Genomic DNA, 27,222 nt, shown 5'->3' with positions numbered 1-27,222 from the left:
TTATCTAGTACATGTCACCTATGTTTCACATTAATTTTCCTAGTAATAAATGGTGAAACTTGACCTTATTTATTCAACAGAGATTCATCTAGTGCTTCCTATGCACAAGCACTGTTTTAGGCACTGGGGAGACACAGTGAGTCAAAGTCACCATACACAGGGAGCTTCCATTTTCGTAGGGAGAGGTGAGAATCCAACGAGTAAACAGTAAATAACACAAGGATAAGGGCTACGGAGAAAACACAGCAAGACGGGGGCTAGGGAGAAGTGGGGACTGGCGGGTTTTTTTGTTTTGTTTTGTTTTTTAACGTAGAACGATAAGGGAACACCAGGACAAAGGACAGGCCAGGAGCTGCTGAACGGCGAGGAGTCGCTGTCAGGAGAGGCCCGTGACGGCACAGTTGGTCTCGATCACAGCTGTATCCCCAGAACTCAGACCAGTGTCTGCCACGGAGGAAGGGCTCAGGAAATAGTCATTGAACAGGGGCCAGATAACTCTTCACTGGAGAAGACATCCTCCTTCCATCCTAGGCAGATCCTCCCCACTTCCCCTGCTGTTGCTAAGAGACCTGACGCACAGTCGCGTTGCTGCTGTTTCCAGAGGTTGCACTTGAAATATACCCACAGGCAGGTAGGAGGGGAAAACCTGAGGAGAAACAGAACTGAGCCCAGCCGAGAGTGTCTGCGGAGGTTTTTGCTCCTTAGCTGTTGACATTTACAGGTTTGGTGGAACGGATCTCGCGTTCACCTTTTCTACTGAAAAGGCCTCTGAAGCCAGCGGCATGTTTGCCCTGTTGCGACAGGAAGGTTTAGCACTGTGCACTGGACCAGGCAGGGAAGGGCTTCAGGAGTGCTGTGGCGCTTAAAGATGTCACACTTAAAGATGTCACATTAGTGTCAAGGTAGTTTTCTTCCCAAATTCCTCCAAGGAATTCATACCACATCTCAGCGTTTCTCAGTGGGCGAGCTAAACTCCATCCCGCCTGATAAAGCCACCCCAGAACCACCCAGCCCAGACCTACCGAATTAGGACCTGTGAGAATCAGCACGTTTTTATAAGCTCTTTGGGTGATTCAGGAATGATAGAAAAGTCAGAATCACTGCTTTGTACTCAAGGGCTTCACTGTTGTAAATGATATGTTCAGTAAATTCTTGCTTTAATTCTAGAGTTTTCAGGGACCCGTTGAACTTTTCAAAACTGTAAGACTGTCTAGTTCCTGCCATGTCTGAGGCCTTGTAAGTTAAGGAAGCAGAAGATTGGGGGACTAAGGCCAAAATGACTTTATTCTTGGGGACAATGAGAAGACCTGGACCTTGGAATCCCAGTTCTGTAGTTCCTGGATGCATAACCTTGGGCAGTTTACTTAACCTCTCTGAATTTGTTCCCCAGTCAGGTACTGAGTTAACTCACAGGGGAAGCTTAGTACATACTCTCCTCTCTGTCACTTTTCCCTTCTCTCAAACCCATCTTAAGGTTTACTTCTTGAAAGGCTGGTAACCTTAGGACAGACGATATAACTTGGAGCAGAGAGGATTATTCTTTCCATATATCATGTTTTATTTTTATATTTTATGTATTTTATATTTGGACTAAATTAGGCTATTAGTAAGTATTTAGTATTACCAATGTTGAATAACCTTATTATAAAAATCAGTTAATAATATGGCAGGATCTGACCAAGAGGAAGTGATTGATGAAGACTTTTATTGTCTCATTTTGGAAAATAGAGGTTCTTAAGAATGATTTCTTTAAAAAGTTGGGCTACTTGCTGTTAGCCAGATGCAGTAAGGATATACAAGTATATTTGTAGGAGCCAAGGTAAGCTTTGGATCTTTTCATTAGTCCCTTTTAGAACTTGACTTAAAAAAAAAAAAAAAACCTGATATTTGGGATAAAGAACATTATTATTCTCAGTTTTGTTTCATGGTGTTGATCAAAGTGTCTGTATGACTGAAAGTATACTTGAAGATCAATTTCTAGTCTTCATGATTCAGTGGTAACTGAGCAAACATTTAAGATTTGAAGCAGGCAGCACCTCATGAGGTCTGCCTGCAGTCCATTCCTATTTAGGGGACAAGACTGGAGAGGAAATAACTAAGAAATGCATAAAGAGTGACAGACGTTTTTCACTCCCTGTGACGTGTAACTAATTCAACTCATGGGTTAAAGAGCAACAGTTAAAGTTTAATATTTAGTTGATGGAAAGTAAAATATCTTTCCGTATCGCTAGTCCAGTGCTTACACAAAACTACAGAGCCAGCCCCATTTGACATGAAAACGCAGAGTATCTGACTCCAGTGGAGGAGAAAGCTCGTTTTTCCCCCTTTAAATGGTTTTAAAACATGTCTCCCACTCCTGCAGTGCTAGTGACTCTCTGGCATTAATGATATAAATGCAGTAACTGGATCTTTCTGTCTCAGGAAAGGCTGTATTGAACTGAATGTGCCATCTATTTGAATTGAAGAAACAAAAGTCAACAATAAGTAGCTCCTCCCTCATCTCTTATGAAAAATGTCCCCTTCTTTCAGAAATGTATGTCCCGGAACCAACCAATATACCCATTGAGAAGACAAATCATCGTGGAGAGATTGACCTAGAGGTTCCTGTGTGGCCCACACCTAGTGAAAATGACATCCATCTCCCCAGAGGTAAGTACTAAAATCAGCTGAGATCTGTCTATTCTTACATAGGGTCTTCTTTGTTTTTCCTTTAATTTTGAAAATCTCCTTTGGGTAACTTTTTAAATGGCATGCCCAAGTAAGTTCAAATAATACTGTAGAGGAGGCTTATAACAGAGTTAACACTGAATACTAGAATAAGCTCTGCAGGCAACTGGGTAAATGCCTCTTTGTGGCCTCACGACGTGTTCAGAGCCTTAGTGATGATAGAACAAAATATGTTCCGGTCCTAGGCGGAATTTCTAAGCTATCACTGATATTTATATACATGAATAAACTTTGTAAGCAGAGTCATAATAAATTATTCACTGCCCCTGTGGATTCTGTACTAAGCATTTATGCATTAGGTTACTTTCTAACTTCTGGGTAGTTTTTATGACATGAGATTTCGATTTATTGTGTCATTTTTTCCACTCACCAGGTTTATTCCATGCTTTATTTTTCTTGCTCTGTCTTTTCAGTTGTGTATAATTGAAATGCTGTTCTGTCTCTCAATAGTTAAGTAGGAAAGCAAGGCAGAGTTTCTGTCAATCCTGCCTTCTCTATAAACGTAGACCGCTTGGTCAAAATAATCTATCCTTGCTCTTAGCCATGCTCTTAGCCTCCCGTCTACTCCAAGGACATTTTCAAAATCATTGCTGTACAGTTTTTATATTTCTTTTGGAAGAAGCAGTATTCATTGCTTCAGAGATTAATGGTCTATTAGCCTAGGTATTTGAAGTGTTATGCTTAGATCAAATGACTTGAGCACCAAATTCTTGGACCCAGTGTTTTCTGGTGTTTTATCTCCTGTAATTACTCTGACCAAATGGTGCCTTAGCATGTTTACAGTCATTCAATTAATAAATATTAGTGATAACTCTGTGCTACACACTGTTGTGGATGCTGGGCTTTAGTCATAAGAACAGCCTTATTTGTTGTAACACGTTGAAGACCTATGCATTACATCGTAGCTCTGTTATAAAGACCCCAAGGAGAAATTTCCTCATGTGTCAATAGCAAGAAAATGTTTCTCCTAAGCAACAGATTGGTTTTAATCTTAAAGACACTGTGAATCTTACTGATACCTTATTTCCACTTTTTTTTTTAGCTCAAAGCTAAATTTTATGGCCTTTTACCATCAAAACAGAACTTAAAGACTGAATTTTATAAACAGACCTTAATCGAAACTTCATTCTTTTCACCAAGATTTTCCTTAATTTACTTTTAAAAAATCTTGTATAACATGTAGTTCTAAAATTATTTCTAATATCATTAGAAATGTGGTAAGCCAAAAATTCATTCCTTTATTCTTTGTGTATTTAAAACCTGAATTCATCAATAATATTTTTAGTGCTGGCATTTTTCTTGATGCTGATAAATATGTTCCTTTTTCCCCCCCCTTTCCTATGAAGTATTCTCTATACTGGCTAAAATGACAAGGATGGTTCTCTTCTTCCCCTCCCCCTACATATACAAAGCAGCATATTCATAAAAATCTGATTTTTAAACCGTACGGTCTGTGCAACTTCATGAGCTGAGTTTCCAGAACAATTTAGAAGCAATTCCTTTTGATACTATGTGTCCTACATCTTTCACTAACCTGGTCTTTGATGTATTTAGACAACCTGACTACAGTGGTTTATTTGAAACAAAAGACAAGAAACTTCCAGAGCACGCTCCTCATTGGTGTATATTTAACCTTGTTATCTGTCTGCAATATTCATTGCAAGAATGATGATTAAAAGGAGCAGAAACACTTTCATTCATAAGTGCAAAATTAAATGTCCCCTCTGCAGTAAGTACATTAATAAATAAGATAAGAAAATGATCTCATTGGTCTAGTGAGTTTTCAACAATTTTATGAAAAGGGAGGCATTTTGGCTTAGAGCTCAGCAAACCAGAGTATCAGTCAAAAGACCAAGCTCTCGATTTTGGCTAAGTTTTTACTATTACACTAGTAATTAGTTGTGGCTATTACACTAATAAAAAGAATATACTTTGTCCTAGTCTCCTATTTGCTCTTAAGCAGGAGGCCAAGCTAATGTTTCTGCTTTAAAAATCTTAGAAGCCAGTATAGTTTAATATTAATAAAAATATTTTCAGTAGTCTAGTTTTAGTCACTTTTTAAAGCCTATATAAGAATTTTATTTTCTTGACTAGCTAAAGCCATCATCCTGCCCAATTATTAACCTCCTCACTCTAATATTTCCTTTTTTACATCCATTCTTAAGAACTTGGTCCTCTCATAAGTCCTCTTTGGATCAACGGTAGATGTCAATCATGTTTTAGCCCTAGTACTGTGAATCAATAAAGCCAAATTGCTGACCTGTATTTGCAATGTAATTAAAATAATCCTTAAAAATTCTGGTGTAGGTAATTAATGCTTGTAATTTTTTTTTTTCCTAGATATGGGTCACCTCCAGGTAGATTACAGAGATAATAACAGACGGCCCCCAGGAGAAGACTCTTCACTGGACTCCATAGCCTCAGTCGTGGTTCCCATCATAATAGGCCTTTCTATTATAATAGCATTCCTATTCATCAATCAGAAGAAACAGTGGATACCCCTGCTTTGCTGGTATCGAACACCAACTAAGGTATGGCCCTGAAAGAGTTTCAGTCTTCTGAATGATCAAACTAGGAAAGCAATTTATTTCCTTAAATTGTATGATACTTTATATTAGCTAATGAAGTTTTTACTTTGCTCGTTGTAGCCTCAAATACATATCAAGCTGTAACAATCAATCAAATATCTAGTACAGCACAGGGCTGGATCAATCATTAGATGCATTGTCCATCATCCATTGGTTAATGAATCCTGACTTTTCACAGACCCAATTTCCTGGATTTATTTTAGTTTTCAAATAAACAGGTACCTCTGGATTGATTGCTAAGTCATTGTCATTTATATGAGAAATTAAAAGTTGGGCATCTGGTGTTTCTCAATGATCTATCAACTTAGAATTAGAGAAAAGAAATCATAAAGGAAGGGTTATGAAACTCAGGAGAGGTAAGAAGAGTGCTGGATGACTGAGGATGTACAGAAGTCCAAAGAACAGGGAGACGTGTCTGAGGCAAGCAGAGGGGAAAGGAAGCGAAAGATGAAGAGACTGTATAATACTAGACAGGCACATTTCATCCTGGGGGAGAAAGGGTATGTACTTGTTGTCAAATTTGCCTATTTTAAATGGCAAGAAAATTCATTTTCATTGAGAAATCCTGATTCCTTCCAACTTTAATTCTACCTTTTGAATTAGTTTTTTTTCCCCCAAGAAAATCATACAACCTTAAGAATTGAAAATAGCCTAAATAATTATTTTAATCCAGTTTACCATCTAGATTAAACTTCCCTATAAAATCCCATCAGATGGTTACCTTGCCCCTGATTTTCTTTTGACAGGTATGCATTGGGCACAGCTTAGGTGAATGAGCAGGATACAGGGCAAGACTGAGGCAAAGGTACAGACGAGGACTAAGCAAGACACAGTCCTCACTGTGCGAAGCCAGGAAAAGAGACCCACTCATAAAGTACATGGAGGGATCAGATACAGATGGGCAGGCCCACCCCACAATGCTGTTATACAGCCTGATTCAGAATTGTCTATCTTAAATCTTCCTGTTTGGTAACTTCTACTCATTCAACCCTCTTAAGGACTAGTCTGCTCTTCAAGGATTTGAAAGTAGTTATGTCACTCCACTAATACTTTTTTCAATTCCCCCATCTTCTCCATTTGACATTTATTGACATTTCACCTTTAAACAGTTTGTCAGTATCCTTCATAAAACTGTAGTAGGTACTAGAACAGGATGTAAACTCCACATACAGTCTGCCCACCAGTGTCCTGAAGCTATTATCCCACTTGAATTAGATACATTTGTGTTAATTTGGGATACAGGAAGCAGCTAACTCTGATTTTCCTTTTCTCTCTAGCCTTCTTCCTTAAATAATCAGCTGGTATCTGTGGACTGCAAGAAAGGAACCAGAGTCCAGGGGGACAGTGCCCAGAGAATGCTAAGAATTGCTGAACCAGATGCAAGATTCAGTGGCTTCTACAGCATGCAAAAACAGAATCATCTACAGGCAGACAATTTCTACCAAACGGTGTGAAGAAAGGCAAGTTGGATTAGGTTTTAGAAGACAGAAAGCAATTAAGTCTGCTCTTAAAAGAAAACTAGAATTTGTGCACTTGCTTAGTGGATTGTATTGGATTGTGACTTGATGTACAGTACAGCGCTAAGAACTGACTGGGATGGGCTCTGGCTACGGCCATGTGCAGAACAAGCATTCCCACTTTTCCTCAAGATAACTGACCAAGTGTTTTCTTAGAACCAAAGTTTTTAAAGTTGCTAAGATATATTTGCTTGTAATATAGCTGTAGAGATATTTCGGGGTGGGGACAGTGAGTTTGGTTGGGGAAATGGGTGGGAGGGTGGTGTTGGGAAGACAAATTGGTCAGCTTGGCTCGGGGAGAAAGAAATCCCATAAATTAAAAGCAGTTCAGTGGCCCAGAGGATATTTTTTCCTGTTGCTCTAAAGACTGCACTGGTTGCGGCAAAGCTCAGGCGTGAATGAGCAGGAAACAAAAAAAAGGCCTTGCGATCCAGTGGCCATAACCACCTTAGAACTGCCAGACAAGCGCATCAGAACCTCTTGATAGCCATCCCAGGTCTAAAGCCACAAGTTTCTTTTCTATACAGTCACAGCTGCAGTAGGTGATGAGGAAGCAAGAGAAATGTGAGAGCAACATTTCTCTAAAGCGGGTTATTAAGGATATATACAGTTATACTTTTTGCTGCTTTCATTTTCTTCCAAGCCAATCAGCCAGTTCCTAGCAGAGTCAGCACATGCACAGGACCTAAAGTCATTTCTCGATGTGAGCACTGGAGCTTTTTCTGACTACAACGTGGCAGGAAGGAGGGAGAGGGTGAAGGACACCAGGTATTTCCAGGGGCTATATACTTCATTGTTTGTTGTTGCTTTGTTCTGTTATATTGTTGGTTGTTCATAGTTTTTGTTGAAGCTCTAGCTTAAGAAGAAACGTTTTTTTAAAAAAGACTGGGGATTTTTTTTTTCCTTATTATATACTGATCCTACAGAATAGAAACTACTTCATTTTAATTGTATTTTATTCAAGCACCTTTGTTGAAGCTCAAAAAAATATGCCTCTTTAAACTTTAGCAATTATAGGAATATTTATGTAACTATCTTAATGCTTCAAAAAACAAAAGTATTTGTGTGCATGTGTATATAATATATATACACATATATATTATATACACATACAATTCGTGTTTTCCTGTTGAATGTATTTTTATGAGATTTTTAACCAGAACAAAGACAAACAGGCATTCCATATCAATACTTTTGATCACTCACAAATTTTTGAATAACAAAATCTCATTCTACTTAGTTTAATTGGGAAGAAAGATGTGTGCGTTTGAGTATACATACGTGTGTACGCACCTGCCTTGAGCAGTCAGCATCACACCTGCTGTGGAGAAGGTATTCCTTTAGTGAATCTTCCTCCTCATTTGGCTTTGCTTTCACTTGGTTTTCAGTTCCCTCACTGGCCAGAGACATTGACGGCAGTTTATCTGCATCACTAATCAGCTCCTGTATTTTTTTTTTTCAAACAACTGTTTGAAACAACTACTGGAATATTGTCCGTAATAAGCTGGAAGTTTGTTGTAGTTTGCCTCAAATATAACTGACTGTATAGTGTTAACTTTTCAAACAGCTCTTAGCACTTTTATACTAATTACCCATTTGTGCATTGATTTTTCTCGTTTAAAAATGCTTGTTGTGAAAGACACAGATACCCAGTATGCTTAATGTGAAAAGAAAATGTGTTCTGTTTTGTAAAGGAACTTTCAAGTATTGTTGTAAATACTTGGACAGAGGTTGCTGAACTTTAAAAAAAATTAATTTATTATTATAATGACCTAATTTATTAATCTGAAGATTAACCATTTTCTTTGTCTTAGATATCAAAAAAAAGAAAAAAGGTGTTCTAGCTGTTTGCATCAAAGAAAAAGATTTATTATCAAGGGGCAATATTTTTATCTATTTCCAGAATAAATTTGTTAATGATGTTACCAAAATAAATTTACATCAGCCTGATTGTTATAAAATTTTGTTGATAATTAATCCATTCCTGGCATAAAAAGTCTATCAAAAAAAATTGTAAATGCTTGCTTTTTGTTTTTTCAATCATGGCCATATTATGAAAATACTAACAGGATATAGGACAAGGTGTAAATTTTTTTATTATTATTTTAAAGATATGATTTATCCTGAGTGCTGTATCTATTACTCTTTTACTTTGGTTCCTGTTGTGCTCTTGTAAAAGAAAAACAAATATAATTTCCTGAAGAATAAAATAGATCTATGGCACTTGGAGTGCACTGTAGTTCTACAGTTTGTTTTGTTTTCAGAAAACAGCTATAAGGAGATCGTCTGCAGTTTGATTCTTGGCAGCAAATAAACACTTTAAATCACACCATGTAACTTTCAGAAAGAGTCTACATTCGGGATTAGAAAGACGAATTGTCCTTTTGTTTTCAGGTTGTCTGATGACCCTCCAGGGTCAAGAGTAGCTATCTAGACTCACTGCACTCGGGTTACCTAAGGGAGGAAGCCGCAGAGCTGGTGTGAATGTCTCACAGACCCAGGAAAGAACAGGGCTCTGTCCTTCCACAGTAGCTCAGCACAGCCTGGCCCCCTCTTCCCTCCTTACCATCATGATTACCATCATGAGGCTAATCAGGGTTTCACCAGCTCACACCCTCTAGTGATGGCCAATGTGTGGAACAGGGAAGGAATCTAGCACTGAAAGGGAAGAAAAATCATTACAAAATACAACAAAAAACTCTGAAAATAAAGATCTCACATATGTTACCTGTTTTCAACATTTATTAAATAGCACTGACTTGATTAGAACTGGCAAAAGTGTTTCACAAGTAGTGATGTATTCCATGAGTAGCTGTTTCTAAAATTAGTACTTTAGGAAAACACACAGGCATGAATAAAACAACACAGTAGTGGGAACTGGGCGATGCTGCAGCACAGTTTCTCAAGCACCATAAGGAAAGGGCACTTCTTCAGACACGTGAAACAAAACACAAACATCTAAACTTTAACAGGATTCTGAAAGTAAATGGCAACTTAATCTAAACAACGGTGAAACCTAAAACCAGTCACCACCACAGTTTTGATACTAAGAATTAAGCCAAAATCACACACATTCTGGTTGAGCTACTTATGAGAACAGCCCACATTGGTTTAGTTCCAATACTGTTAAGGTGATATTTATACTATAATTCTCATAAAAATCTGTGCTGGTTTTCACCGTCACTGAATAGCTATAGTGTAAATCTCTCAATGCTTTAATCCAGTTCTTCAATGCAGTTTAGCTCTAAAAAGCCATAAAAACTCACACAGGCATACTGTCAGTTAATGAAAACTATAAATGCACATGCATAATTAATATTACTCTTTACAAAGTTGAAGAGTTCATAATTGTTAGTGTTTAACAAAAAACCATCTGTAGAATTCAAAATAGTGCCATATTTCTCTTGGTTCGTAATATAAAGAATTAGTGAAGGCATGATCTATTAATACTGAATCACAAACCCAAGTTCAAGTGTGCTGAGTTTCCAACAGCAGGAAGGTAATGGTAGCCAGCTTTCAGAATAATGCTATAGGAAATCTAGCTTGTCCACGAAAGAAAACTCCTGAAGTGATGCCGCCCTATGTAGGACACAGAACTGGAGGAAGGAAAAAAATAGAAATATATTTTGTACACATTTACACAAGATGTATATACATTTTATATACATCTTACATGTATATAAAAATCATTAATAACTAAAAATGCAAGGATCTATAATAGCGATTTTTAAAGTTTTTAAAAGGCTACACCCAACAATGAAAAGTTATCTCAAGACACACCAGAATTGCCCAGAAATGAGATACCAAAAGGTCATGTCTCATAGGGTACCACTTAGAGACAGAAGCCCATAACGCTGGCCCTATACCATGAGGCTTGTAACTGTTAACAGGCTCCCTGGTGAACTCAAAGGTGCACATTTTTATTCCTATCTAGGATCAGCAGCCATATCTATACTACAAGCCTTTAGTACAACTGTTGAGGAAGGGATGGCAGCAGGCAGCTGTGGGGTAATTAGCAGGTGTGAGAAAGAGAAGCTATTTAGTAGCCCATACAACTTTTATCCCAACTTCCTCAGGCCAAGGGAAGCTACTTTTCTACATTCAATCACTTCTCACCTTCACATTAAAATTATAGTGATGTTTAGGGAGCCAAGCCATAGTCATTGGTGTTAAAATAACAATGAGAAAAGCCCACCAAGAAAAGGAAAGGCGAGTTCTCCCTTGAGCAACACCCCCTCCTAGGCAAATGTTCTGCTACTGGTCCCGGAGGGTTTCCAGGATGGGTGGAAAAGAGCAATTTAAATCACCCAACATCTGCACTTCCCCATGCCCTTGAACACCCCTGAACATTAAATCACTCCCTCTTCATTCTCTTGGACTAGTGTCATCACTTTAGTCTGAACCCTTGCTTCTTTTCCACCCAGTCCTTATAATACAAAGCCAAGACAAAACCACAAAACATACACAAGCAGCGCATCCGAAGCAGGTACAGTATAGGTAGACCTGGGCTCACAGACTGGAGCCAACGGCGTGACACGGGAACAGAATTTGATGGGTGCTGCTTCCCTAAGGCATGCAGTATAGGTCAGTTACATATGGGATTTTAGAAGAAAAAATTAAAAATTATTTTTCCCCAGAGCACTCGTTCTCTAGGGCACAAAATTCCTCCATGCAATCAAATGACAAAATAGCTAAAGAATGCGTCGGAAGCTCATTTTATCTCTGGCCCTCATGGCAGTGCCCAGGGAACCCACTATAATTAAAGATTAAGACATGTTCTTTATGTTCATCTCATTCCTGTTTCACATGTATTAAGAACAAACCTCAGAACAATCCAGCTTTCATACCAATGCTAGCACAACACAAAAGCAAACAAAGATGTCAGGTATTAAAAAAAATTAAGAATGTAGTAAGAAAAAGCCTTCATCAGAAAAACAGCTCACGAAAAAACGATAATGTTGATTTAGTCTATTCTGCCCTCGGTCTACTAATGGCTGACTCTCCATCAAGTCTCCCATAGGTGATACTTAGGTATTACTCAGTTTGAGCTCCTGTGTACACTACTGAGATTTGCTCCTTGTGAACCTAGGTTGAAGAAAAGTTGTGAGTTATCTAACATCTCAGGAATCCCAACCTTCCTATGTTCCGCTAACAAATGGTGGAGGAGAGAACCCAAAAGAGAAAAGTTACCAGAAGATTGCTCTCAAAATTGGATCAAACGCTACAGGATGCATTTTGTGATGCTTTGAAAATCCGTCTGCTGAGCAACTGCTACTTTTCAAAATATAATTTCATTGCAAAGTATTAGTTTTGCCTGTAATTAAATTCTTTGGTCTCCTCTTTATCATCCAAAATTTCCTCTTTCCTGAGCAAAGCAGGCACTCTCATTAACTTCAGCAACCATCTTTTGCTTCATCACTATTCCCATCCTGTGAGATCTTGATCTTGCTCCTAAGATTTATGGCTCATTTTTCACTCTACTGGGTTTATGAAAGTCCATTCTTTCCATTTTTTCCTCCTCTCATCCCTGTCCCTTACACCAATCCTTTTTATGTTCCCTTTGAGACTTTAACTGACTTGACTGTCCCCTCCTTCCTCCATCCTCACTGATCTGTCCTTCTCTTTCTATTGGCCCCAAGATGGCAGAGACCACCCTCCTCAAACCCTCCCAGGGTCGACAACTGAGACTCATAACTCATAATTATGGCAATATTTCCAAAGCATTTTCTCCGGTGTCTCGGTGTTTATCATTTGGCTGTGAAATGGTTTCCAGCCCAGGACCTCAAATAAATTTTATATAACCGTAACTTATAATGTTGGTAACATAATTGAGCCAGGTATCCTCACCCTGCAAAAATGAAATAAAACTTGTGCATTTGGAAGTAATTTTTAATCTGTTAGCAAGACCATGCACTTATTGACCTAACCAGAACTTCCCAACCACTGCACATAAGCCATTATAAAACTCACCTTTCAGTATATAATCAGTTAACAAGCTCGGAACTTTTTCACTGTCCTCTTTCATGGCACAAAGAACTACAAAATAAAAGATGGAAGGAAAAGGCAACAATTTCAAATTCAGATCAAAAATATAATTTAATTTCACTGTAGCCTTAATCTTAATTATATGGTATGACCAATTCAGGCAAATTATTATTTTCTAGATAAGGGAATACAACTACAAATGCTCAAGAATTTTAATTGAATAAGTCCTTAATCAGGTAAGAATAATCCAATTACCTGAGAGTTTTCCCTGATTTAAGAAACAGTGGCAGCAGGAAAGAGAAACTCGGTTATTTACACAGAACTTCAGTTGTCCTAAATACTGGAAGAAAGCATGTTCCTATAATGTGCACTTCTATGAATTCTGGAGGAGAGAACCTGCAGATGCTGCAGATGTCACAAACTAGAGAAACTCTTAGATAAATGAATAGTTAGCTATACTCTTCAAGAAGCATATCTGCCAGCCTGCTTGAAAACTTTTAAAGAAAAGACCAAGATGAAGACGTCCACGAAGCAGTACCTGCCAGGCCGCCTACCACCTCCTGTATACTACTGAGGGACCCAGATCAATCGGCCTCATCCTAAAGGGAATCTGACAATTTTATCTCTAAGCCAAGACAAAATAGAAAAAACAGCTACTATCATAGTGGTTAAAAAAAAAAATCTAGATCACCCAGGTACAGATAAACCCACAAATACTGCATTTTTGTGGTAACTGACAACTCAAATTTTCACCAGAGCATCCTGGGGAAAACGCTGCACTCTTTTCCCCCAGACAGATGACAATACAACATGGTATAACTGTCAAGTGAGCCTTCCCGGATTTACACCCTGGCTCTGCCACTTCCTAGTTGTAGGGCTTTGAACAAGCTACTTAACCACACAAAGCACAAAGTTCCTCATCCATAAACTGAGAATGATAATTAGACCTGTCTCAAAGGCTTGTTGAGTATTCAGTTACTAATTCAGATGTGAAGGACTCAGAATAGTGCTTAGCACATAACTGCTATGTAAACAGCCACAGTTATTAACAACTAATATTCTAATTCTTATTACTATTATTATTGCACCTCCATTAGCTTTTACCAGGAAGGCAACATAAGCGTAAGCACTGTGACTGTCTCCACAGGGCTTCCCCTGTGGTTAACATCTACAGGTGGTGACAGCAGAAGCTCAGGTTCTCCCCCAAAGTTTTCAGGAGATAAGCAAAGGTCATCATCCTTCCATCTACTGTCTTCACAACAATCCGGTCCTCATAACTCTACTAACTTGGACGTTCATTCACACACCCCACACATGTTCACTCACCCAAAGAGCCCAAGGTGTGTCAGTCTATGAAGACATCATCTAAGAATCGGCCTAAGGACATTTTGATGTGGGAATTATGACTTTGGTTTGGCCAACTAAGTGTTTGTCCTTGATCTGAGAAGGCAAGGTCTCTCAATAATTCCTGGCTTCTAGGCAGCATTTATGTTCCCATCTTAAGAGGACCACTATGTTCAGTATTTCTGCTCCCAATCATATTTTAGATTTGTTTTCATTTCTATATAAAATCATACTCCAAAAGCCAGCATCATTAAAAGCACAGCAGACTGGGAATTAAAGAGACCCAGCCCTATAATTTACCATTCCCCTGTGTGATCTTGGACACTTATAACTTCATAAAGTTCTTCCTGAAAATTAGAGGGCTGGCCACCCAGTTAATCTCTTAATTCTTTATTTTAGACTAGCTGGCATCACTTGATTTATCCATATTTAAGTATAAAATGTTCTGAAAGTATTGTTCACCAAAGTAAACAGTAAAAGCTCAGGTTACCAGGAAGGTGGCTAGTAAATAGACACCCGCTTTTTGCCTTGTGCTCCTCTGCACTCATGCCTCCATGTCCTTCGTTTCCAAAACAGATATCATCATCGCTATCTATTCATGTGATGCTCATTTGGCACCCCCTTTAATTAGCAATTATCACAAATATTTACAATTAGAAAGAACCTAAAAGATCAGCAAATCCAACCCCTTCAAGAAAAACGAGGCTGAGTGATTAACTTACCCCAAATCACATATATAACATTAACTTAATTACTATGAGGTAAATAGAGCAATTATTTTTAGCCTCATTTTTCACTGTGACAGAGAAGGTAAGTGACTTTCAAGAATACCCTGTAAATAACAGGGACAGAACCAGAATTCAGGGCTAATTATGGCTATCGTTAAGAGACGTTCAATATACACTGTATATTTAAGCCTAACAAATTATTTTAAAATGCAGGCCCCTTGAAGGAAGAGTATTTTTGTCTGCTCTGTCCACTAATGTATCCCACGCACCCAGAACATGGCCTGGCACAGAGTGGACCAGCATCGAATATTTGCTGAATGAATATTCATAAAATATTACTATCACTTTATGTTCTACTTATACTGCCTTGGGGTCTACATTCATTTAAAAAAAAAAAAGTTTTAGGCCACACTTCTCCACTTCTCCTAAATCTTTCCTATTCAGTTACTGACAGTTATATTTATATAAGATCTATGAAGTACCTTATTTATTGATAAATGGATATGTTCTTAAACGTACAAAGGTGATGAAGAATCAAGTTACATTTTTTCCCCAAAAGTTCGGCTTGTCGATATTTTAAAAGGCAAGAAAATCAAACAAATATAAATCAACTCTAGATTCAGTTTTGTTTGATGTCATAACCATTTACAGTTTCATTCTCAGAAGAATAAATGATGACATCCATCATTTACTATCCTAAATCAACAAAACAGTACCAGCAACAAAGTCAGCCAACTAAAATCCGTATTTTAGACTAGACAAAAGTAAACAAGGTAACAATTTAATTTTTTCTTTACTCACTTTTTGTTAATATTTGAAGATCTTCAACAGATGGTGGTCCATTTTTTTTCTCATAAGGAATGACTGTTGTCAAATACTGCCAAGTTAAAAAAGAGTCACTTAAATCTGAATTACCTTATCTGCAAAAATTAGATAGTTACGAGGTCTATTTTATAACATGAAATACAAGGTACTTTAAGTAACAAACACAGGCATCTTACTGTCTCAGCTAGAGCTCATTATTTTACCCACCTCTACATAAACAATCCATTTTTTTTTTGCCTTTTCATTATTGAAAATTTCACAGGAGTAGGTCTGTGGGTGATTTGTTCATTTTTAAAGTGAAGTCTTATCTAAAAATCTCTTTACATATTTTTCAACCTTTTAAAATAGTGATTTGAACTAAAACACACAGTTCCAACAGTCCTGCATAAAGTAATTCCCAACAGCCAAATAATTTCAGACCATTTCTTTCTGGTTGAACAAAATGGTCACATGAATAACTTGACAACTTTAAAAACACATACCAGCTTCTTCCAGAAACTAACAAAGACACACCCACCCAAATAATTTTAGAGGTGTGTTATTATTATTTTAAATTATTGTGTAAGTAGTAATAAATGTTTAAAGGTATTAAAGGAAAAGAGAAAAGTGAAAGAATAGCCTAAAAGGATATGAATAATGAAAATTCGTGTCTGAAATTGAGACAAACTGCTTAGTTCACTAGTGTAACAGCTCATGGTATCAGAGTGAAAGCACAATCTAAAAATTATTATCCAGATTCTTCTATTCTGGCCACTCCACCCCCTCCGCCCCCAAAATGCATAGTTTAGGTATAATCTGCATATGCTCATCTAGAGATCTACTGGTTTTTCCTTGGAATTTCTTCAGCCCTACACATTACTTAGTCCCTGCCCTAAATCTCAGCTCTATTCCTAATCCTTTTTGAGTGATTTTATCCCATTAAAAAAAAAAAAAAAAAAAGAAGATAGTTACTTAACAATAACTGGATCCCATGGTTCAGAAAAGCAGAAAAAGTGAATTGTTTAGTCTTTAAGAAATTTAGTTTTCCATCTTTTTGGTATAGATCTCTCCAAAGTGATGCCTGATTACTATATAATCAAATATGTTTCTTTGTAAAAGATACACAAACAGCTGAAACATGCCCTCCTGGGGCTTCACTAACAGCACATGTGTCGGGTGTGTGTCAGGCGACGTGGAGAGAAGCATCAGGAAGCCAGAGACCGTGCCTGGCGTGCATGCTATCTAGCTACGCTTTCAGCTCTTCCTGCCCCACTCCCATGTGTTGGGTCAGTCTGGAAGTTATGTTGTGATCTTGTGGGTTTGAGAGAGGTGAAAAGCACCAGAATTTTAAAAATTCAGTCAGCCCACAATGAAGGATTATTTAATGTCGATTATTTCCCTTCTTGAGTAGTACAGAAAAACTCTAAGCTCAAATGCCTTCTTTCGATAAACTACCTACAAGCTACATTCTGCACTTTCTCAATGTTCACTTAAACGCTAAATTGAAGACTTTTCTTATTGAAGTGAAAATTTCAAAACGTGAAAAGTAATTTTAAGCACACTCAATGTCGATATGTTCCCCGTGTTTGTGCTATTCCTGAAATTATACAAAAATGTTAATAAAAAGCGAATTGCTATATATTTGACTGTATATTCATATCCATGTCTGATTTTGTATAGGGTCTTAAGCCTGATTTGGTAGACAAGTGAGTTTGCAGACTACATGATACACCTTAAAATTAAAAGCACATGAATATCATTTAAAAAGATATACTTCTATAGACATTTTTGACCTAGAACTCTAGTCTAAAAGACACCAACATCTAGTTTTCTTCCCCAAAATGGGATGTTTCTTAAACTTTCAGTGTAGCATATTCTAGTTATTTTCACCATTATATATTCTACACATGCAATTTATTATGTGATCATGTTAATATCTATTTGTTCAAAGCTAAGAGTGAAAATGGAGCTCTAACACATGTATTAAGAATGCACTTAGTCTATTGTCCATTTTGCAAAATACTTTTTTCTAAAGGAAAATTCTGTGCATTATCAAGACTATAAACATAATAAACTTTCATTTCTCTCATTTAAGCAGTAGTCTTAGTAAATTAGTAAAACTGCCAGCTTTCAAGCCCTTCACTTAGAGAATGAAAAAGCAGAGAATGAGGAAAATAAGGATAACCGAGCACCTGTTTCTCTCCACCTGAATTTCCAAAGGTGTGGCGGAGGCCATTCTGAATGACATTTGAGATCCCTTCCATGCTGAAGCGCTAAAGGCAGCAATATACGGCCCGGAAGAAAAGGACAGAGAAAGAAGTTCAAAGACTATTAGTAAGAATATACCATGATGACTTACGTGCCCAAGAGGCAAGCAGTTAGAAAATGCCACTACTCATTCAGATAAAGCAGACAAATTCATGCTGTTTTTAAAATGTTTTTGCTTCCATTTTTTTGCAAGTCAAATGTAAAAGCAACTGCTTTTATGCTACTATATTCATATTTTTCTTAACGTAGCAGATAAATTTGCTCCAGTGTAAATATTGTAAGTTGTATACTTAACTTTTATGCAAAATTTACCACATAATTTTTAAGATACCTTTTGATACTGTTTACCTACATTTTATCAAAAGTCTGAAAACTTAATACTAACAGTATGCATATTTTCAGCTTAAGTTTGCATATTTTTACCATAAGTTTGGAGAACATTAACATAACATTTGGCAAATGAAATGCTGTTACTTGGAGAGCTGATTATTGCTTCCCACTCGCTCTTCAGGCCACCTGCCACTTGCCTTGGTACAGAAAATGCAAACTAGAAGAGCACATATGTTTCCTGAAGAGCGGAGTGGAGCCCATGTGCCAGCCAGGTCCCCTAAAACTTCTGCAAAGACTCATCCACTCTGTTTCTAAGAAACAATTCTAGCTTCTTTCTCCCAGCAACCTCCAAGACTTCCTAGACTTCACTGTACCGAAAAGGAAATATTTTTCCAAATGTCTTATCTTGATTTGTAGCCAGTCTATAACATCGTCAGACACAGTGAAAACTGTCCAGTGGCACCTCTATGGCTTCTGAGTCAAAGGACTTAGATGAATTCCTACACTATGACTAATTAAGGGGAAAAGCATCCTGCAAAGGAAGTTCGGTCCTGATTCACAGGATGGTTCCTTTCCCTGGAATTTTATGGGGGAAAGTTGAATCAGGACCCATTTGAGGAGTTGAGATAAAGAATACTTTACCAGGCCCCAAGGAACAGAAGAAAGGAAACCAAGGCAATGGTGTCTGCCCTCAAGCAATGTATAGTTATCCCAGTGGTTCTCAAGCATGGTCCAGGAAACCCTGCCTACCCCTTACCACCGCCCCCCTGCCCACCCCTGGAGGTTCTGGAAACCCTCAAGGGTCCATGAGTCAAAATTATTTTCTCAGAAATACTAAGACATACTTTGCCTCTTTTTTTACTCTCATTTTCTAATGACTTAGAGTGAAATATTCCAAATGACAGATTGGATACAGAAGCCGATTTCAGAATCTAGCTGAATTCAATTAAGCCAGATATTAATGAGATTGACCAAAGTGTACAGCAATGCCATTTTTCTCACTAAATTTTTAAAAAGTTATTTTTCATAAAAATATACTATGTAAACATTCATGAATCTCTTATTGGTCTTTTTCAGTGAATTAATATAGATAATAAACTTTTATTGGTTTTAATTTCTAATACGGTAAATATTGATCAATATAACATAAAAGTTCTTTCAGGTCTTCAATAAATATTAAGAGTAAGAAGTCCTGCCAACAAAAGCTGAGAAACACCAAAAGGTTTAATCTTTGAAGGAACTAAGTGCTCCTGTCTGAGTCACATACTGAATGATATTAATGAAAATCTGAGTTACATTTTACCAATTATGTCTCTCCTGAATTATCCTCCTTCCCCAGCCCGATCTGCATACACTGTGTCTTAGCAAGAACCAAATGTCTGGTCAGCATACCTCAACTGAACATGCTTCACTTTGCAGACAGAATAACAATAACCTATGACGAAGTAGGATACTTTTAAAAGAAAAACCTACAGCTATCTATTTTTGTAGATTTTTTTCACATGACATCATATAATTTGTTCACATTTTTTAAAAAAGATTATCAAAAGAGATGGCTTCTTAATCTCCAGAATCTATAACATTATGGGAAATTCTTCAAATAAATAAATCAGCAGCTCACTTTTTTTTAAATTCTTTCTAATAAATGTATTTTCTTTCAAAAGCCAAAGCAAAAAAATACATTATCTTCTATATTACCTGACTCCATTATCTATGGGCATTTTAAAACTAGATATAAATTCAGAAAAATCTCAAACAAGGTTAAAATTTGTAGAATCCACATATCAAGAAACTAGAGGATACTTTCTATTTGAATGACATATTCTAAAACACTATCTTTACTTTTTACTTTGCCAATTAGAAACCTATTTCCTAGAGACTTAGTGGAAATAAACGAAAATGCAATCATGTGAAGCCCCACTAACTGGGAAATTACAAAACTAATAGCTGTCCCTAGTGCAAAAAACCTCTGCGCTTGTGACTAAGACAGTAGCTATGGCCAACCAGGCCCCACTATGTCCTGAGTAGGCAAGGAACGTGGCAGGCAATAAGGTTCTACTGCCTCCTTTTCCAGTGCGAAAATGAAAGAACAAGAAAATCAGAAGATTCATGGGAAATACAAAGAAACCAACTAAAAGATATGTCTGAGGACATTCCTCCACCAAAGCTCCGGTTGCCATCAACTCCCACCTGCCCCAACGTCACACAGTCATCATTTTCTCCCTTTACTGCATTTTCAAACTCTCCCTCTCTACCAGCTCTTTCTCAATGGCATCTGTAAATTCTCGAACCCTTAACCTCGCTCCTTTCTCCAGTGTTACCTGAGACTGCTATTCCCAGGTGTTCTTTCTTCGATGCTGAGGTCCACAGACACTTTTCAGGGCTGAGACATCCAGTAAGCAATCCTTGCACCTGCTCTCTGGATTCCTAGACACCAAACTCCGCCCCTCTGGTTGCTGCTTCTGAGAGGTGCCTCTTTCTGTGCTCATCTCTTACATACCAGTGCCCCCCAGGGTTTTTCCCTATTTTCTCATGCACACTCTGAACGTTCCCACTCTAGAGTTTCAACTTCTGCCTCTGTAAATCTACAGCTCCACTTTGCTAAGGTCAGCAAAATGCTAAGAACAGAGGCTGGCACATCACAAGGGCTCAGTAAGCGTTAGCTGACTTTATTGTAATTAATTTCCCTCCTGAGCTTCAGACTTGCATGGATAATGCCTATTGGACATCTATACATAAATGTTCCTAAAACTCAGATCCAAAACTGAATTCATCTTCCTCTCCCACAAAAATCAAATGAAAATAAAAGAAACCTGTTCCTCCTTTAGCATTCTATAAATCTCTCATTCATTTACATGTTATTTCAAAAACTATGTTGGGCCAGATATCATTGCAGGTATTAAGGATTCAAAGGGAACGCATCAGCCAAGGCCCCTCCTAGCCTCATAAATTGATATTCCAGTGAGAAGGGCAGAAAACAGTAAAACAAGTAAATGAATTAGATAACTGCAGATAATTATGGTGCCCTGCCGATAGCTACAATGGAGCAATTAAAAAACGGGATGCCTACTTTATACCAGGAGCACAAAGAAAACTTCTCTGAGGAGGTGACATCTAAGCTGAAACATGAATTACACACCCTGCCAGATGAGCTACAAAGGACAACAGACAAAAAGAGATCCCCTCAGACAACAAAACCAAGGAGTTCACTCTGTGGCCAGGTGCGCAGGGGTCCTTTTATTCCCCAGCAGGATGTGAAACAGTAGCTACTGAGTACTTCCATTCTCCTCTCCTCCCATTAAGAGGCTTTTATTGCTGCAGCCCTGTTCCCTCTCCATCTCAGTGTGCTGGACATATTGGGATGTCAGGCTTATTAACCTCTGTCCCATAAGGGGCTGCATCCAGAGCTGATGGAAATGACAGTCATCCCCTCAAGATGCTGCCCTGAGGTTGGATGCAGTCGCTGTTGACTGCACTGCTCCCTTTGGTGAAGGAGTACATGAGTTCTATCTATACTTGCCCAGATCAGAAATCAGTGACTCAATCCTCACTCTTCCCTTCCCCAGTGCCCAAACCATCAGATTTGACCTCCTTAATATCTCTGAAATTCAACTATTTTCCCATCCCTACTGTCACTTCCTTGGCTCGTTTCTTACCTCAATGATTGGCACAGCCTCCGAATCAATTCTTTATCTCTAGCCATCACTTTCCAATTAGTTCTCTTTAAAACACTGAAGATACCCTTACAAAAGCCAAATCTGAACATGTAACAGCCCACTTAAAACCTTTTTGGATTCCTGCAGCCTTTAAACAAACACCAAATGCTGAAGCATGGCACGCAAAGCCATCCATTTTCCAGCTTCCAGTTTGCTACTTCCACACCCTCTTCTGGACTTCCTCTCTCTCTTTCTAGTGTTCTCCTTTCTTATCATAATGAACAACCTGCAGATCCCCAGATGTCCCTGTCATCTCCAGGTGGTTGCCCACTGCACTCCCTCTGCGTGGTATGCCTATCCCCTCCTCCTTCTTCTTCCTGTCCTCAGATTCAACTCAGCTTTCCCAGTCCCCTAAACCAACTAGGGACAATAGTAATATGCATACACCTCTACCACGGGCCAGTGCCCGGCACAAAAAAAAACCTAAAAACATGGCTGCTGTTTTTAATATAGCAATTATCACACTAAGCCTAGGTTTCTCAACCTTGACACTACTGACATTTTGGGTCAGATCATTCCTTGTTGTGGGGTCAGTCTCATGCACTGTAGGATGCTGAAAGGTATCTCTGGCCTCTACTCAGCAGGAGGTCAGTGGCACTGTCTCCTATTCCACCCAGTTGTGACAATGATGAATGTTTCCAGACAATGCCAATGCCTAATGTCTCCTGGGGGCAAACTGGCCCTGTTGAGAATCACCGCATAAAGGGCACTGGCTGGTTTTTCATCCGGATTCCCAGTGCACAGGCAGCACTCCCTGAAGGCTGGGATTTACTCTATCCTTAACAACCATGTCTGGCACATAATTAAAGATCAATATGTGTTTATCTAATAGTAGTAAAATAAAGAATTTTTTTTAAGTGGGATGAGGCACAAGATCTAAAGGAAAACAGCAGGAAAAGGGAAATTTTAGTGAGATTTTTTAAATAAATTCAACTCAGTTCTCAAAATCTTTAAGGACAGAAATAATGTCAGCTACTTCTTTAGCATGCCTACAAAGCACAAGCCCATCCTCACCACATAACAAGCATTTCATCAATAGTCATTGGCTTAAATTGCAAAATTCTTCAGCAATGAGTACCCATGCCAATGAAATATTCCAAATTTTTATATGAAACCAGGAATGACACCTTAGTCAAAAGTATCTGGAATCAGAAAATTTTTCAACAGTCAACTTGAACAGAAAAATGTCAAACTACAAAAGAAATGTGAGTTCTCGCCCCACTTTATCGCTAACTGTGGGACATGACAGCAGGCCCTAATTCTGCCAAGGCCTGTTTCTTCACCTGCAAAATAGATGACTAAGATGATAACATTTTTAAAGGTCTTATTTGTAAATTCTATGAATCTATAATTCAACCAAGAAACATTATTTTCTAAGAAGACAAATCAAAAGCATACACGTAAGCACACACACATATGTACACATATGTAACAACATTTACAGAAGGCTAAAAGTGCTCTAGAACAACAGAATTGCACAGCCAGATGATACATTGAGATTATCTACTCCAATGGTTTCATTTTCTTATGAGGAAATGAGTAAATTTTGAGGAAGAAGAAAGACTCATCTTTCTCTTCATCCCAGTGACTTGCATAGTACCTGGGTCATAGCAGGCTCTATAAATGTCTACTAAACCGAAGTTTTAACACTCCTAAGACCAGAGCCCAAGAGCCTCAGAGACTGTGATCACCACTTCATGAGGCCTCTTGACGTCTTAAGGGCAGAAATTTTTTAAAACAGCTAAAAGGCAAATATAATCTGAGGTTGAACAGAAGAAAGACGACAAGATATAAAGTTATTTGTCAAATGAGTAAACAACGGACTTCTGAAAAAGTCCACTGAAGAACCTGGTCTAGGAAATGAATATGAGATTAATAAAGATAAAATAAACTGTGTTGGCATGGTTTGTAAAACAATAAGAGTAACTAAGTCAGATAAAACCCCTAGGATAATAAAAAGAGTAGCAAGTAGAAGATCAATGAATCAGAAGGCTTGAGGATAGGAAAGACTAGGCAGTGAGACAAGGAAGAAAGAGGAAAAGAGCTCTGAAAAGCATGCAATAGATTCTGCTTCACAAATGCTCTATAAATCCCAAAAAACAATACACCTTTTTGGAAGGCAAAATGAATTTTAAAAAGATAAAACCTCAGAGACAGATTAAATTTACTGTTCAGTAACCTTCACCTCATTTAGAAAGACTACATTTACAACCTGGGGAGCAGATGTGGTGTTATTAGGTGCTTATGGTACTTAACTGGGCCAGGGGGATGACTTTTTCTACGCTTAAATTTTAAAAGTAAGGAGAACAGAGGAGAGGGAGAGGGGAAAAAGGAGGGAGGGGAGAAGGAGAAAAGTACCACAGACATATCAAAGCACTGAGGGAACGAAGTCTCAGGGTTATGAATGCTCAGTGACCTGAAGGACATTAAAGATCTGGTGTAATTTAATTAAAATAACCACTATATTAGGTATGTGAGAAATCCTAATCCTGCCTCCGTTTAATCTACCATTTCCAAATTTTAGGTAAAAAATCCAAATATTCAAATTCAAAGTGAAAAGCTAATAAAGATTCTGTGAACCTAAAATTATTCTTTTAATTTTATTTTATTATTCGTTTCGAGTATACAGTACCTTGTTTAGACATTTGAGCCTAAAATTATTTTGTCATCTCTCCATCCTTTGTCTATCATCTTTACGTAGGAGTTAATAGCTCTGTAAAATACCCTTCTCAGAATGGAATTTTTGATATAAGCCCATTTATAAGAAGGAAAATGATTAAGCTTTACAGTATTCACTTTATTGTTCTTCTCACTGCTAAAATAGTGCCTAAGTAATGGGGCAAGGGAAGGGGTTTGCTCAATACACGGCTTCAATCGCATGACTGATACTGAGAATACTCACAACTGTCTCATGACCATTTCCTTCCCCGGCGTGAGTCTGTATTAAAAGTCTCCAGTCATTCTTTAGAAACGTTTCTCAGACAAAACCAGGAGCAATAAAGTGTAAACAAGATAAAAAAGATTTCTAAAAATGTATAAAAATCTGAAAGGACACAAAGAAATGAGCCAAGATTTCCAGCCCCATCCATAACAGGCCTGAATAACTCAGAACTGAACTATGCGGGGTGTCAAGGATTCCTTGCACACACCTCTGTATAACTCTGCACAGCTTCGCTCCAGTGCATACTGGTTATGTGATCTAACATGTCTACTGACCTTTCAATTACCCATTTATGAAACGGCAGTAGTAATATCTACTTCGTAAGGTTGCTGCGAGGATTAAATGAGATCATATGTGGAAAACACTTATCAAAGTGTTCAGCAAATATAAATACTCAAAAAATGTCTGGGCTGTATTCCTTTAAAATGGTTTGAATAACATTTGGGACATAGCTCCCATAAAGAAGTAACCATTCCTTTCTACTTTTCTCCAGGACAGTAAAAATATTTCAAGTTCTCCTAGAAATGAAATGGCAACTGAGCAATAACAAATTCCTGATTACAGTCTCTAGCTAAAGGACAGAAGATAATGTGAAAAGACACTACTGTCTATCACTGAATGTAGAAATCAGCCAAAAAGCTTAAACAGAAAACAAGTAACACTTTAGGTAAGTCAAGGTCTTTCTGAACAATAAAAAAAAGTAGAGCTAGAATACACTACACAAACTGAAAGGCAACTAGACTCAGATATAATGTAGTTTGTTAATTCTTTTCTAGAGTTCTAAACACGTCAACTCATTCTATGCTCAGCATATTCACCGGGTCAACTAATTCCGCAAAAAGCAGGATCCAAGATGGGAAAGAGTAAAACTAGCTGGAAGGCCAGGAAATTCAGACTATTTCTGCTACCAAACCTGTAGCATCCAACACCAATTGATACCGATCTCTAAGTAGCCAGGAAATCTTTCAAAAATCTCAAAAAAGCTCTATGCCAGAAAAAGGTAAGGAAAAGCAATTAAGAAATGCAATTCATCTATTTCTGACTCTCAGTCTAAACTATGCTCTTACTCCATTAATATTCTTTATACTCATGTTCCAAAACAGTGAAATTGAAACGTAATTGCTGTTCTTTATAAATCACATCCTTTTCCCCAGTTTGAATGAAATGATTTCCAAAATTAATTTATAAAACAGTAACTTTAATTGTTAATAAAATTCTTAATCAAAACAAAAAAATGAGGAAAAAAGAATTGAAAGCAATAGTTAAATGTAAAAAAGTTACCAAGTAAAAATATTCAAATAATTACCAAGCTATAACTTAGGATGTAAAAATTGATTTTGCTTGTTTTGACATTTCTTCAAATCCAATAATTTTAATGTGAACTATAAAACATTTATAAATGCAAATTCTACAAAAAATATTTTTTTCAAAAAATCAAGTCTAAGTAAATCAGAAAATAGAGATTATACCAAAGCAGATAAACACTTGAAAATGTCTTGAATATTAACTATTGTATAAGTCTCAGAGCAGAAAAATGTGATGTGAAGATTTTCAAAGTTAGGAGTTAAGTGGAATAGTAGCAAACAATTTAACATTTTTGTATTTGAAGATCTTTTAAAATTTTTATGTAATACCAATATGGTAAGTCAATTAAGTACTGTCAAACATTTTCAGAGTCACGAAAACTAGAGTAAACTAACTAACCTTGGAAATTTATAAATTCTTTCTTAATACTTATGGATACTCTTAGTACATAATAATAATACAATTTCCTGGAATACTATGGTTTTTACATGAACTTGTGTTATATTAACAATTAGCGAAACTTGCCAGGACATAAAGGGGTCAAGAACAGACTTCTGATTTTTACTACATTAACTGCAGGGTCATGAAACACCAAAAAATCAGTGCAGAAACAGTAGGTAATGATAAAAATATCAAAAAGTGGATATTTACTTCTCTAGGCAATACTATTTTTCATAGTTCATACTTCATAATTCATAGGTGTGAATTAATTAAAATAAACATAACACATCTGAGCTTCTCTCTACCCTTTCAACAACCTTCCAAAAATAGCTCTAATACTAATTTTCAGGAATGGGCTCTGCAATAAAGAAAAATGCAGATAAGTACTATCAACTATCACCAAGAAATTATTGTTGAAAACGTGTTAACATTTACATTCGAGTATGTGTACAGGGCAGCTTTATCCTTTCAAGTACAACTACTTAGAATGGCGGGAGGGGATCATTTTCCACTTCTCTTCTACCTTCT

At 37.5% G+C, this 27,222-nt stretch overlaps 2 protein-coding genes across 7 annotated transcripts in view; one reads left to right on the top strand and one right to left on the bottom strand.

The window, feature by feature from the left end:
• CRIM1 (cysteine rich transmembrane BMP regulator 1) overlaps positions 1-9,071 on the top strand; it is a 174,928-nt gene extending 165,857 nt beyond the window's left edge. For all 5 annotated transcript variants that reach the window (XM_039887419.1, XM_039887423.1, XM_039887422.1 and 2 more), the window contains 3 exons: positions 2,530-2,649; positions 5,068-5,258; positions 6,593-9,071. In XM_039887419.1, coding sequence (XP_039743353.1) covers positions 2,530-2,649; positions 5,068-5,258; positions 6,593-6,769 — 488 coding nt within the window. In that variant the 3' untranslated portion in view covers positions 6,770-9,071. The remainder of the gene's footprint in view (positions 1-2,529; positions 2,650-5,067; positions 5,259-6,592) is intronic.
• Positions 9,072-9,552: 481 nt separating this feature from the next.
• Positions 9,553-27,222, bottom strand: part of FEZ2 (fasciculation and elongation protein zeta 2) — a 37,734-nt gene continuing 20,064 nt past the window's right edge. The window contains exons 6-9 of one of the 2 annotated variants that reach the window (XM_039887424.1): positions 17,886-17,966; positions 15,691-15,766; positions 12,803-12,868; positions 9,553-10,428 (exon numbers count right to left, since the gene is read on the bottom strand). In XM_039887424.1, coding sequence (XP_039743358.1) covers positions 10,412-10,428; positions 12,803-12,868; positions 15,691-15,766; positions 17,886-17,966 — 240 coding nt within the window. In that variant the 3' untranslated portion in view covers positions 9,553-10,411. The remainder of the gene's footprint in view (positions 10,429-12,802; positions 12,869-15,690; positions 15,767-17,885; positions 17,967-27,222) is intronic. The other variant, XM_039887425.1, reaches the window with a different exon arrangement.

This window comes from Pteropus medius, unplaced genomic scaffold (assembly GCF_902729225.1).
Source record: "Pteropus medius unplaced genomic scaffold, Ma_sr-lr_union100, whole genome shotgun sequence".
Taxonomy (NCBI): Eukaryota; Metazoa; Chordata; class Mammalia; order Chiroptera; family Pteropodidae; genus Pteropus; species Pteropus medius.
The sequence above is the reverse complement of the archived record's forward strand: the minus strand, read 5'-3'. Positions and strand labels throughout refer to the sequence as shown.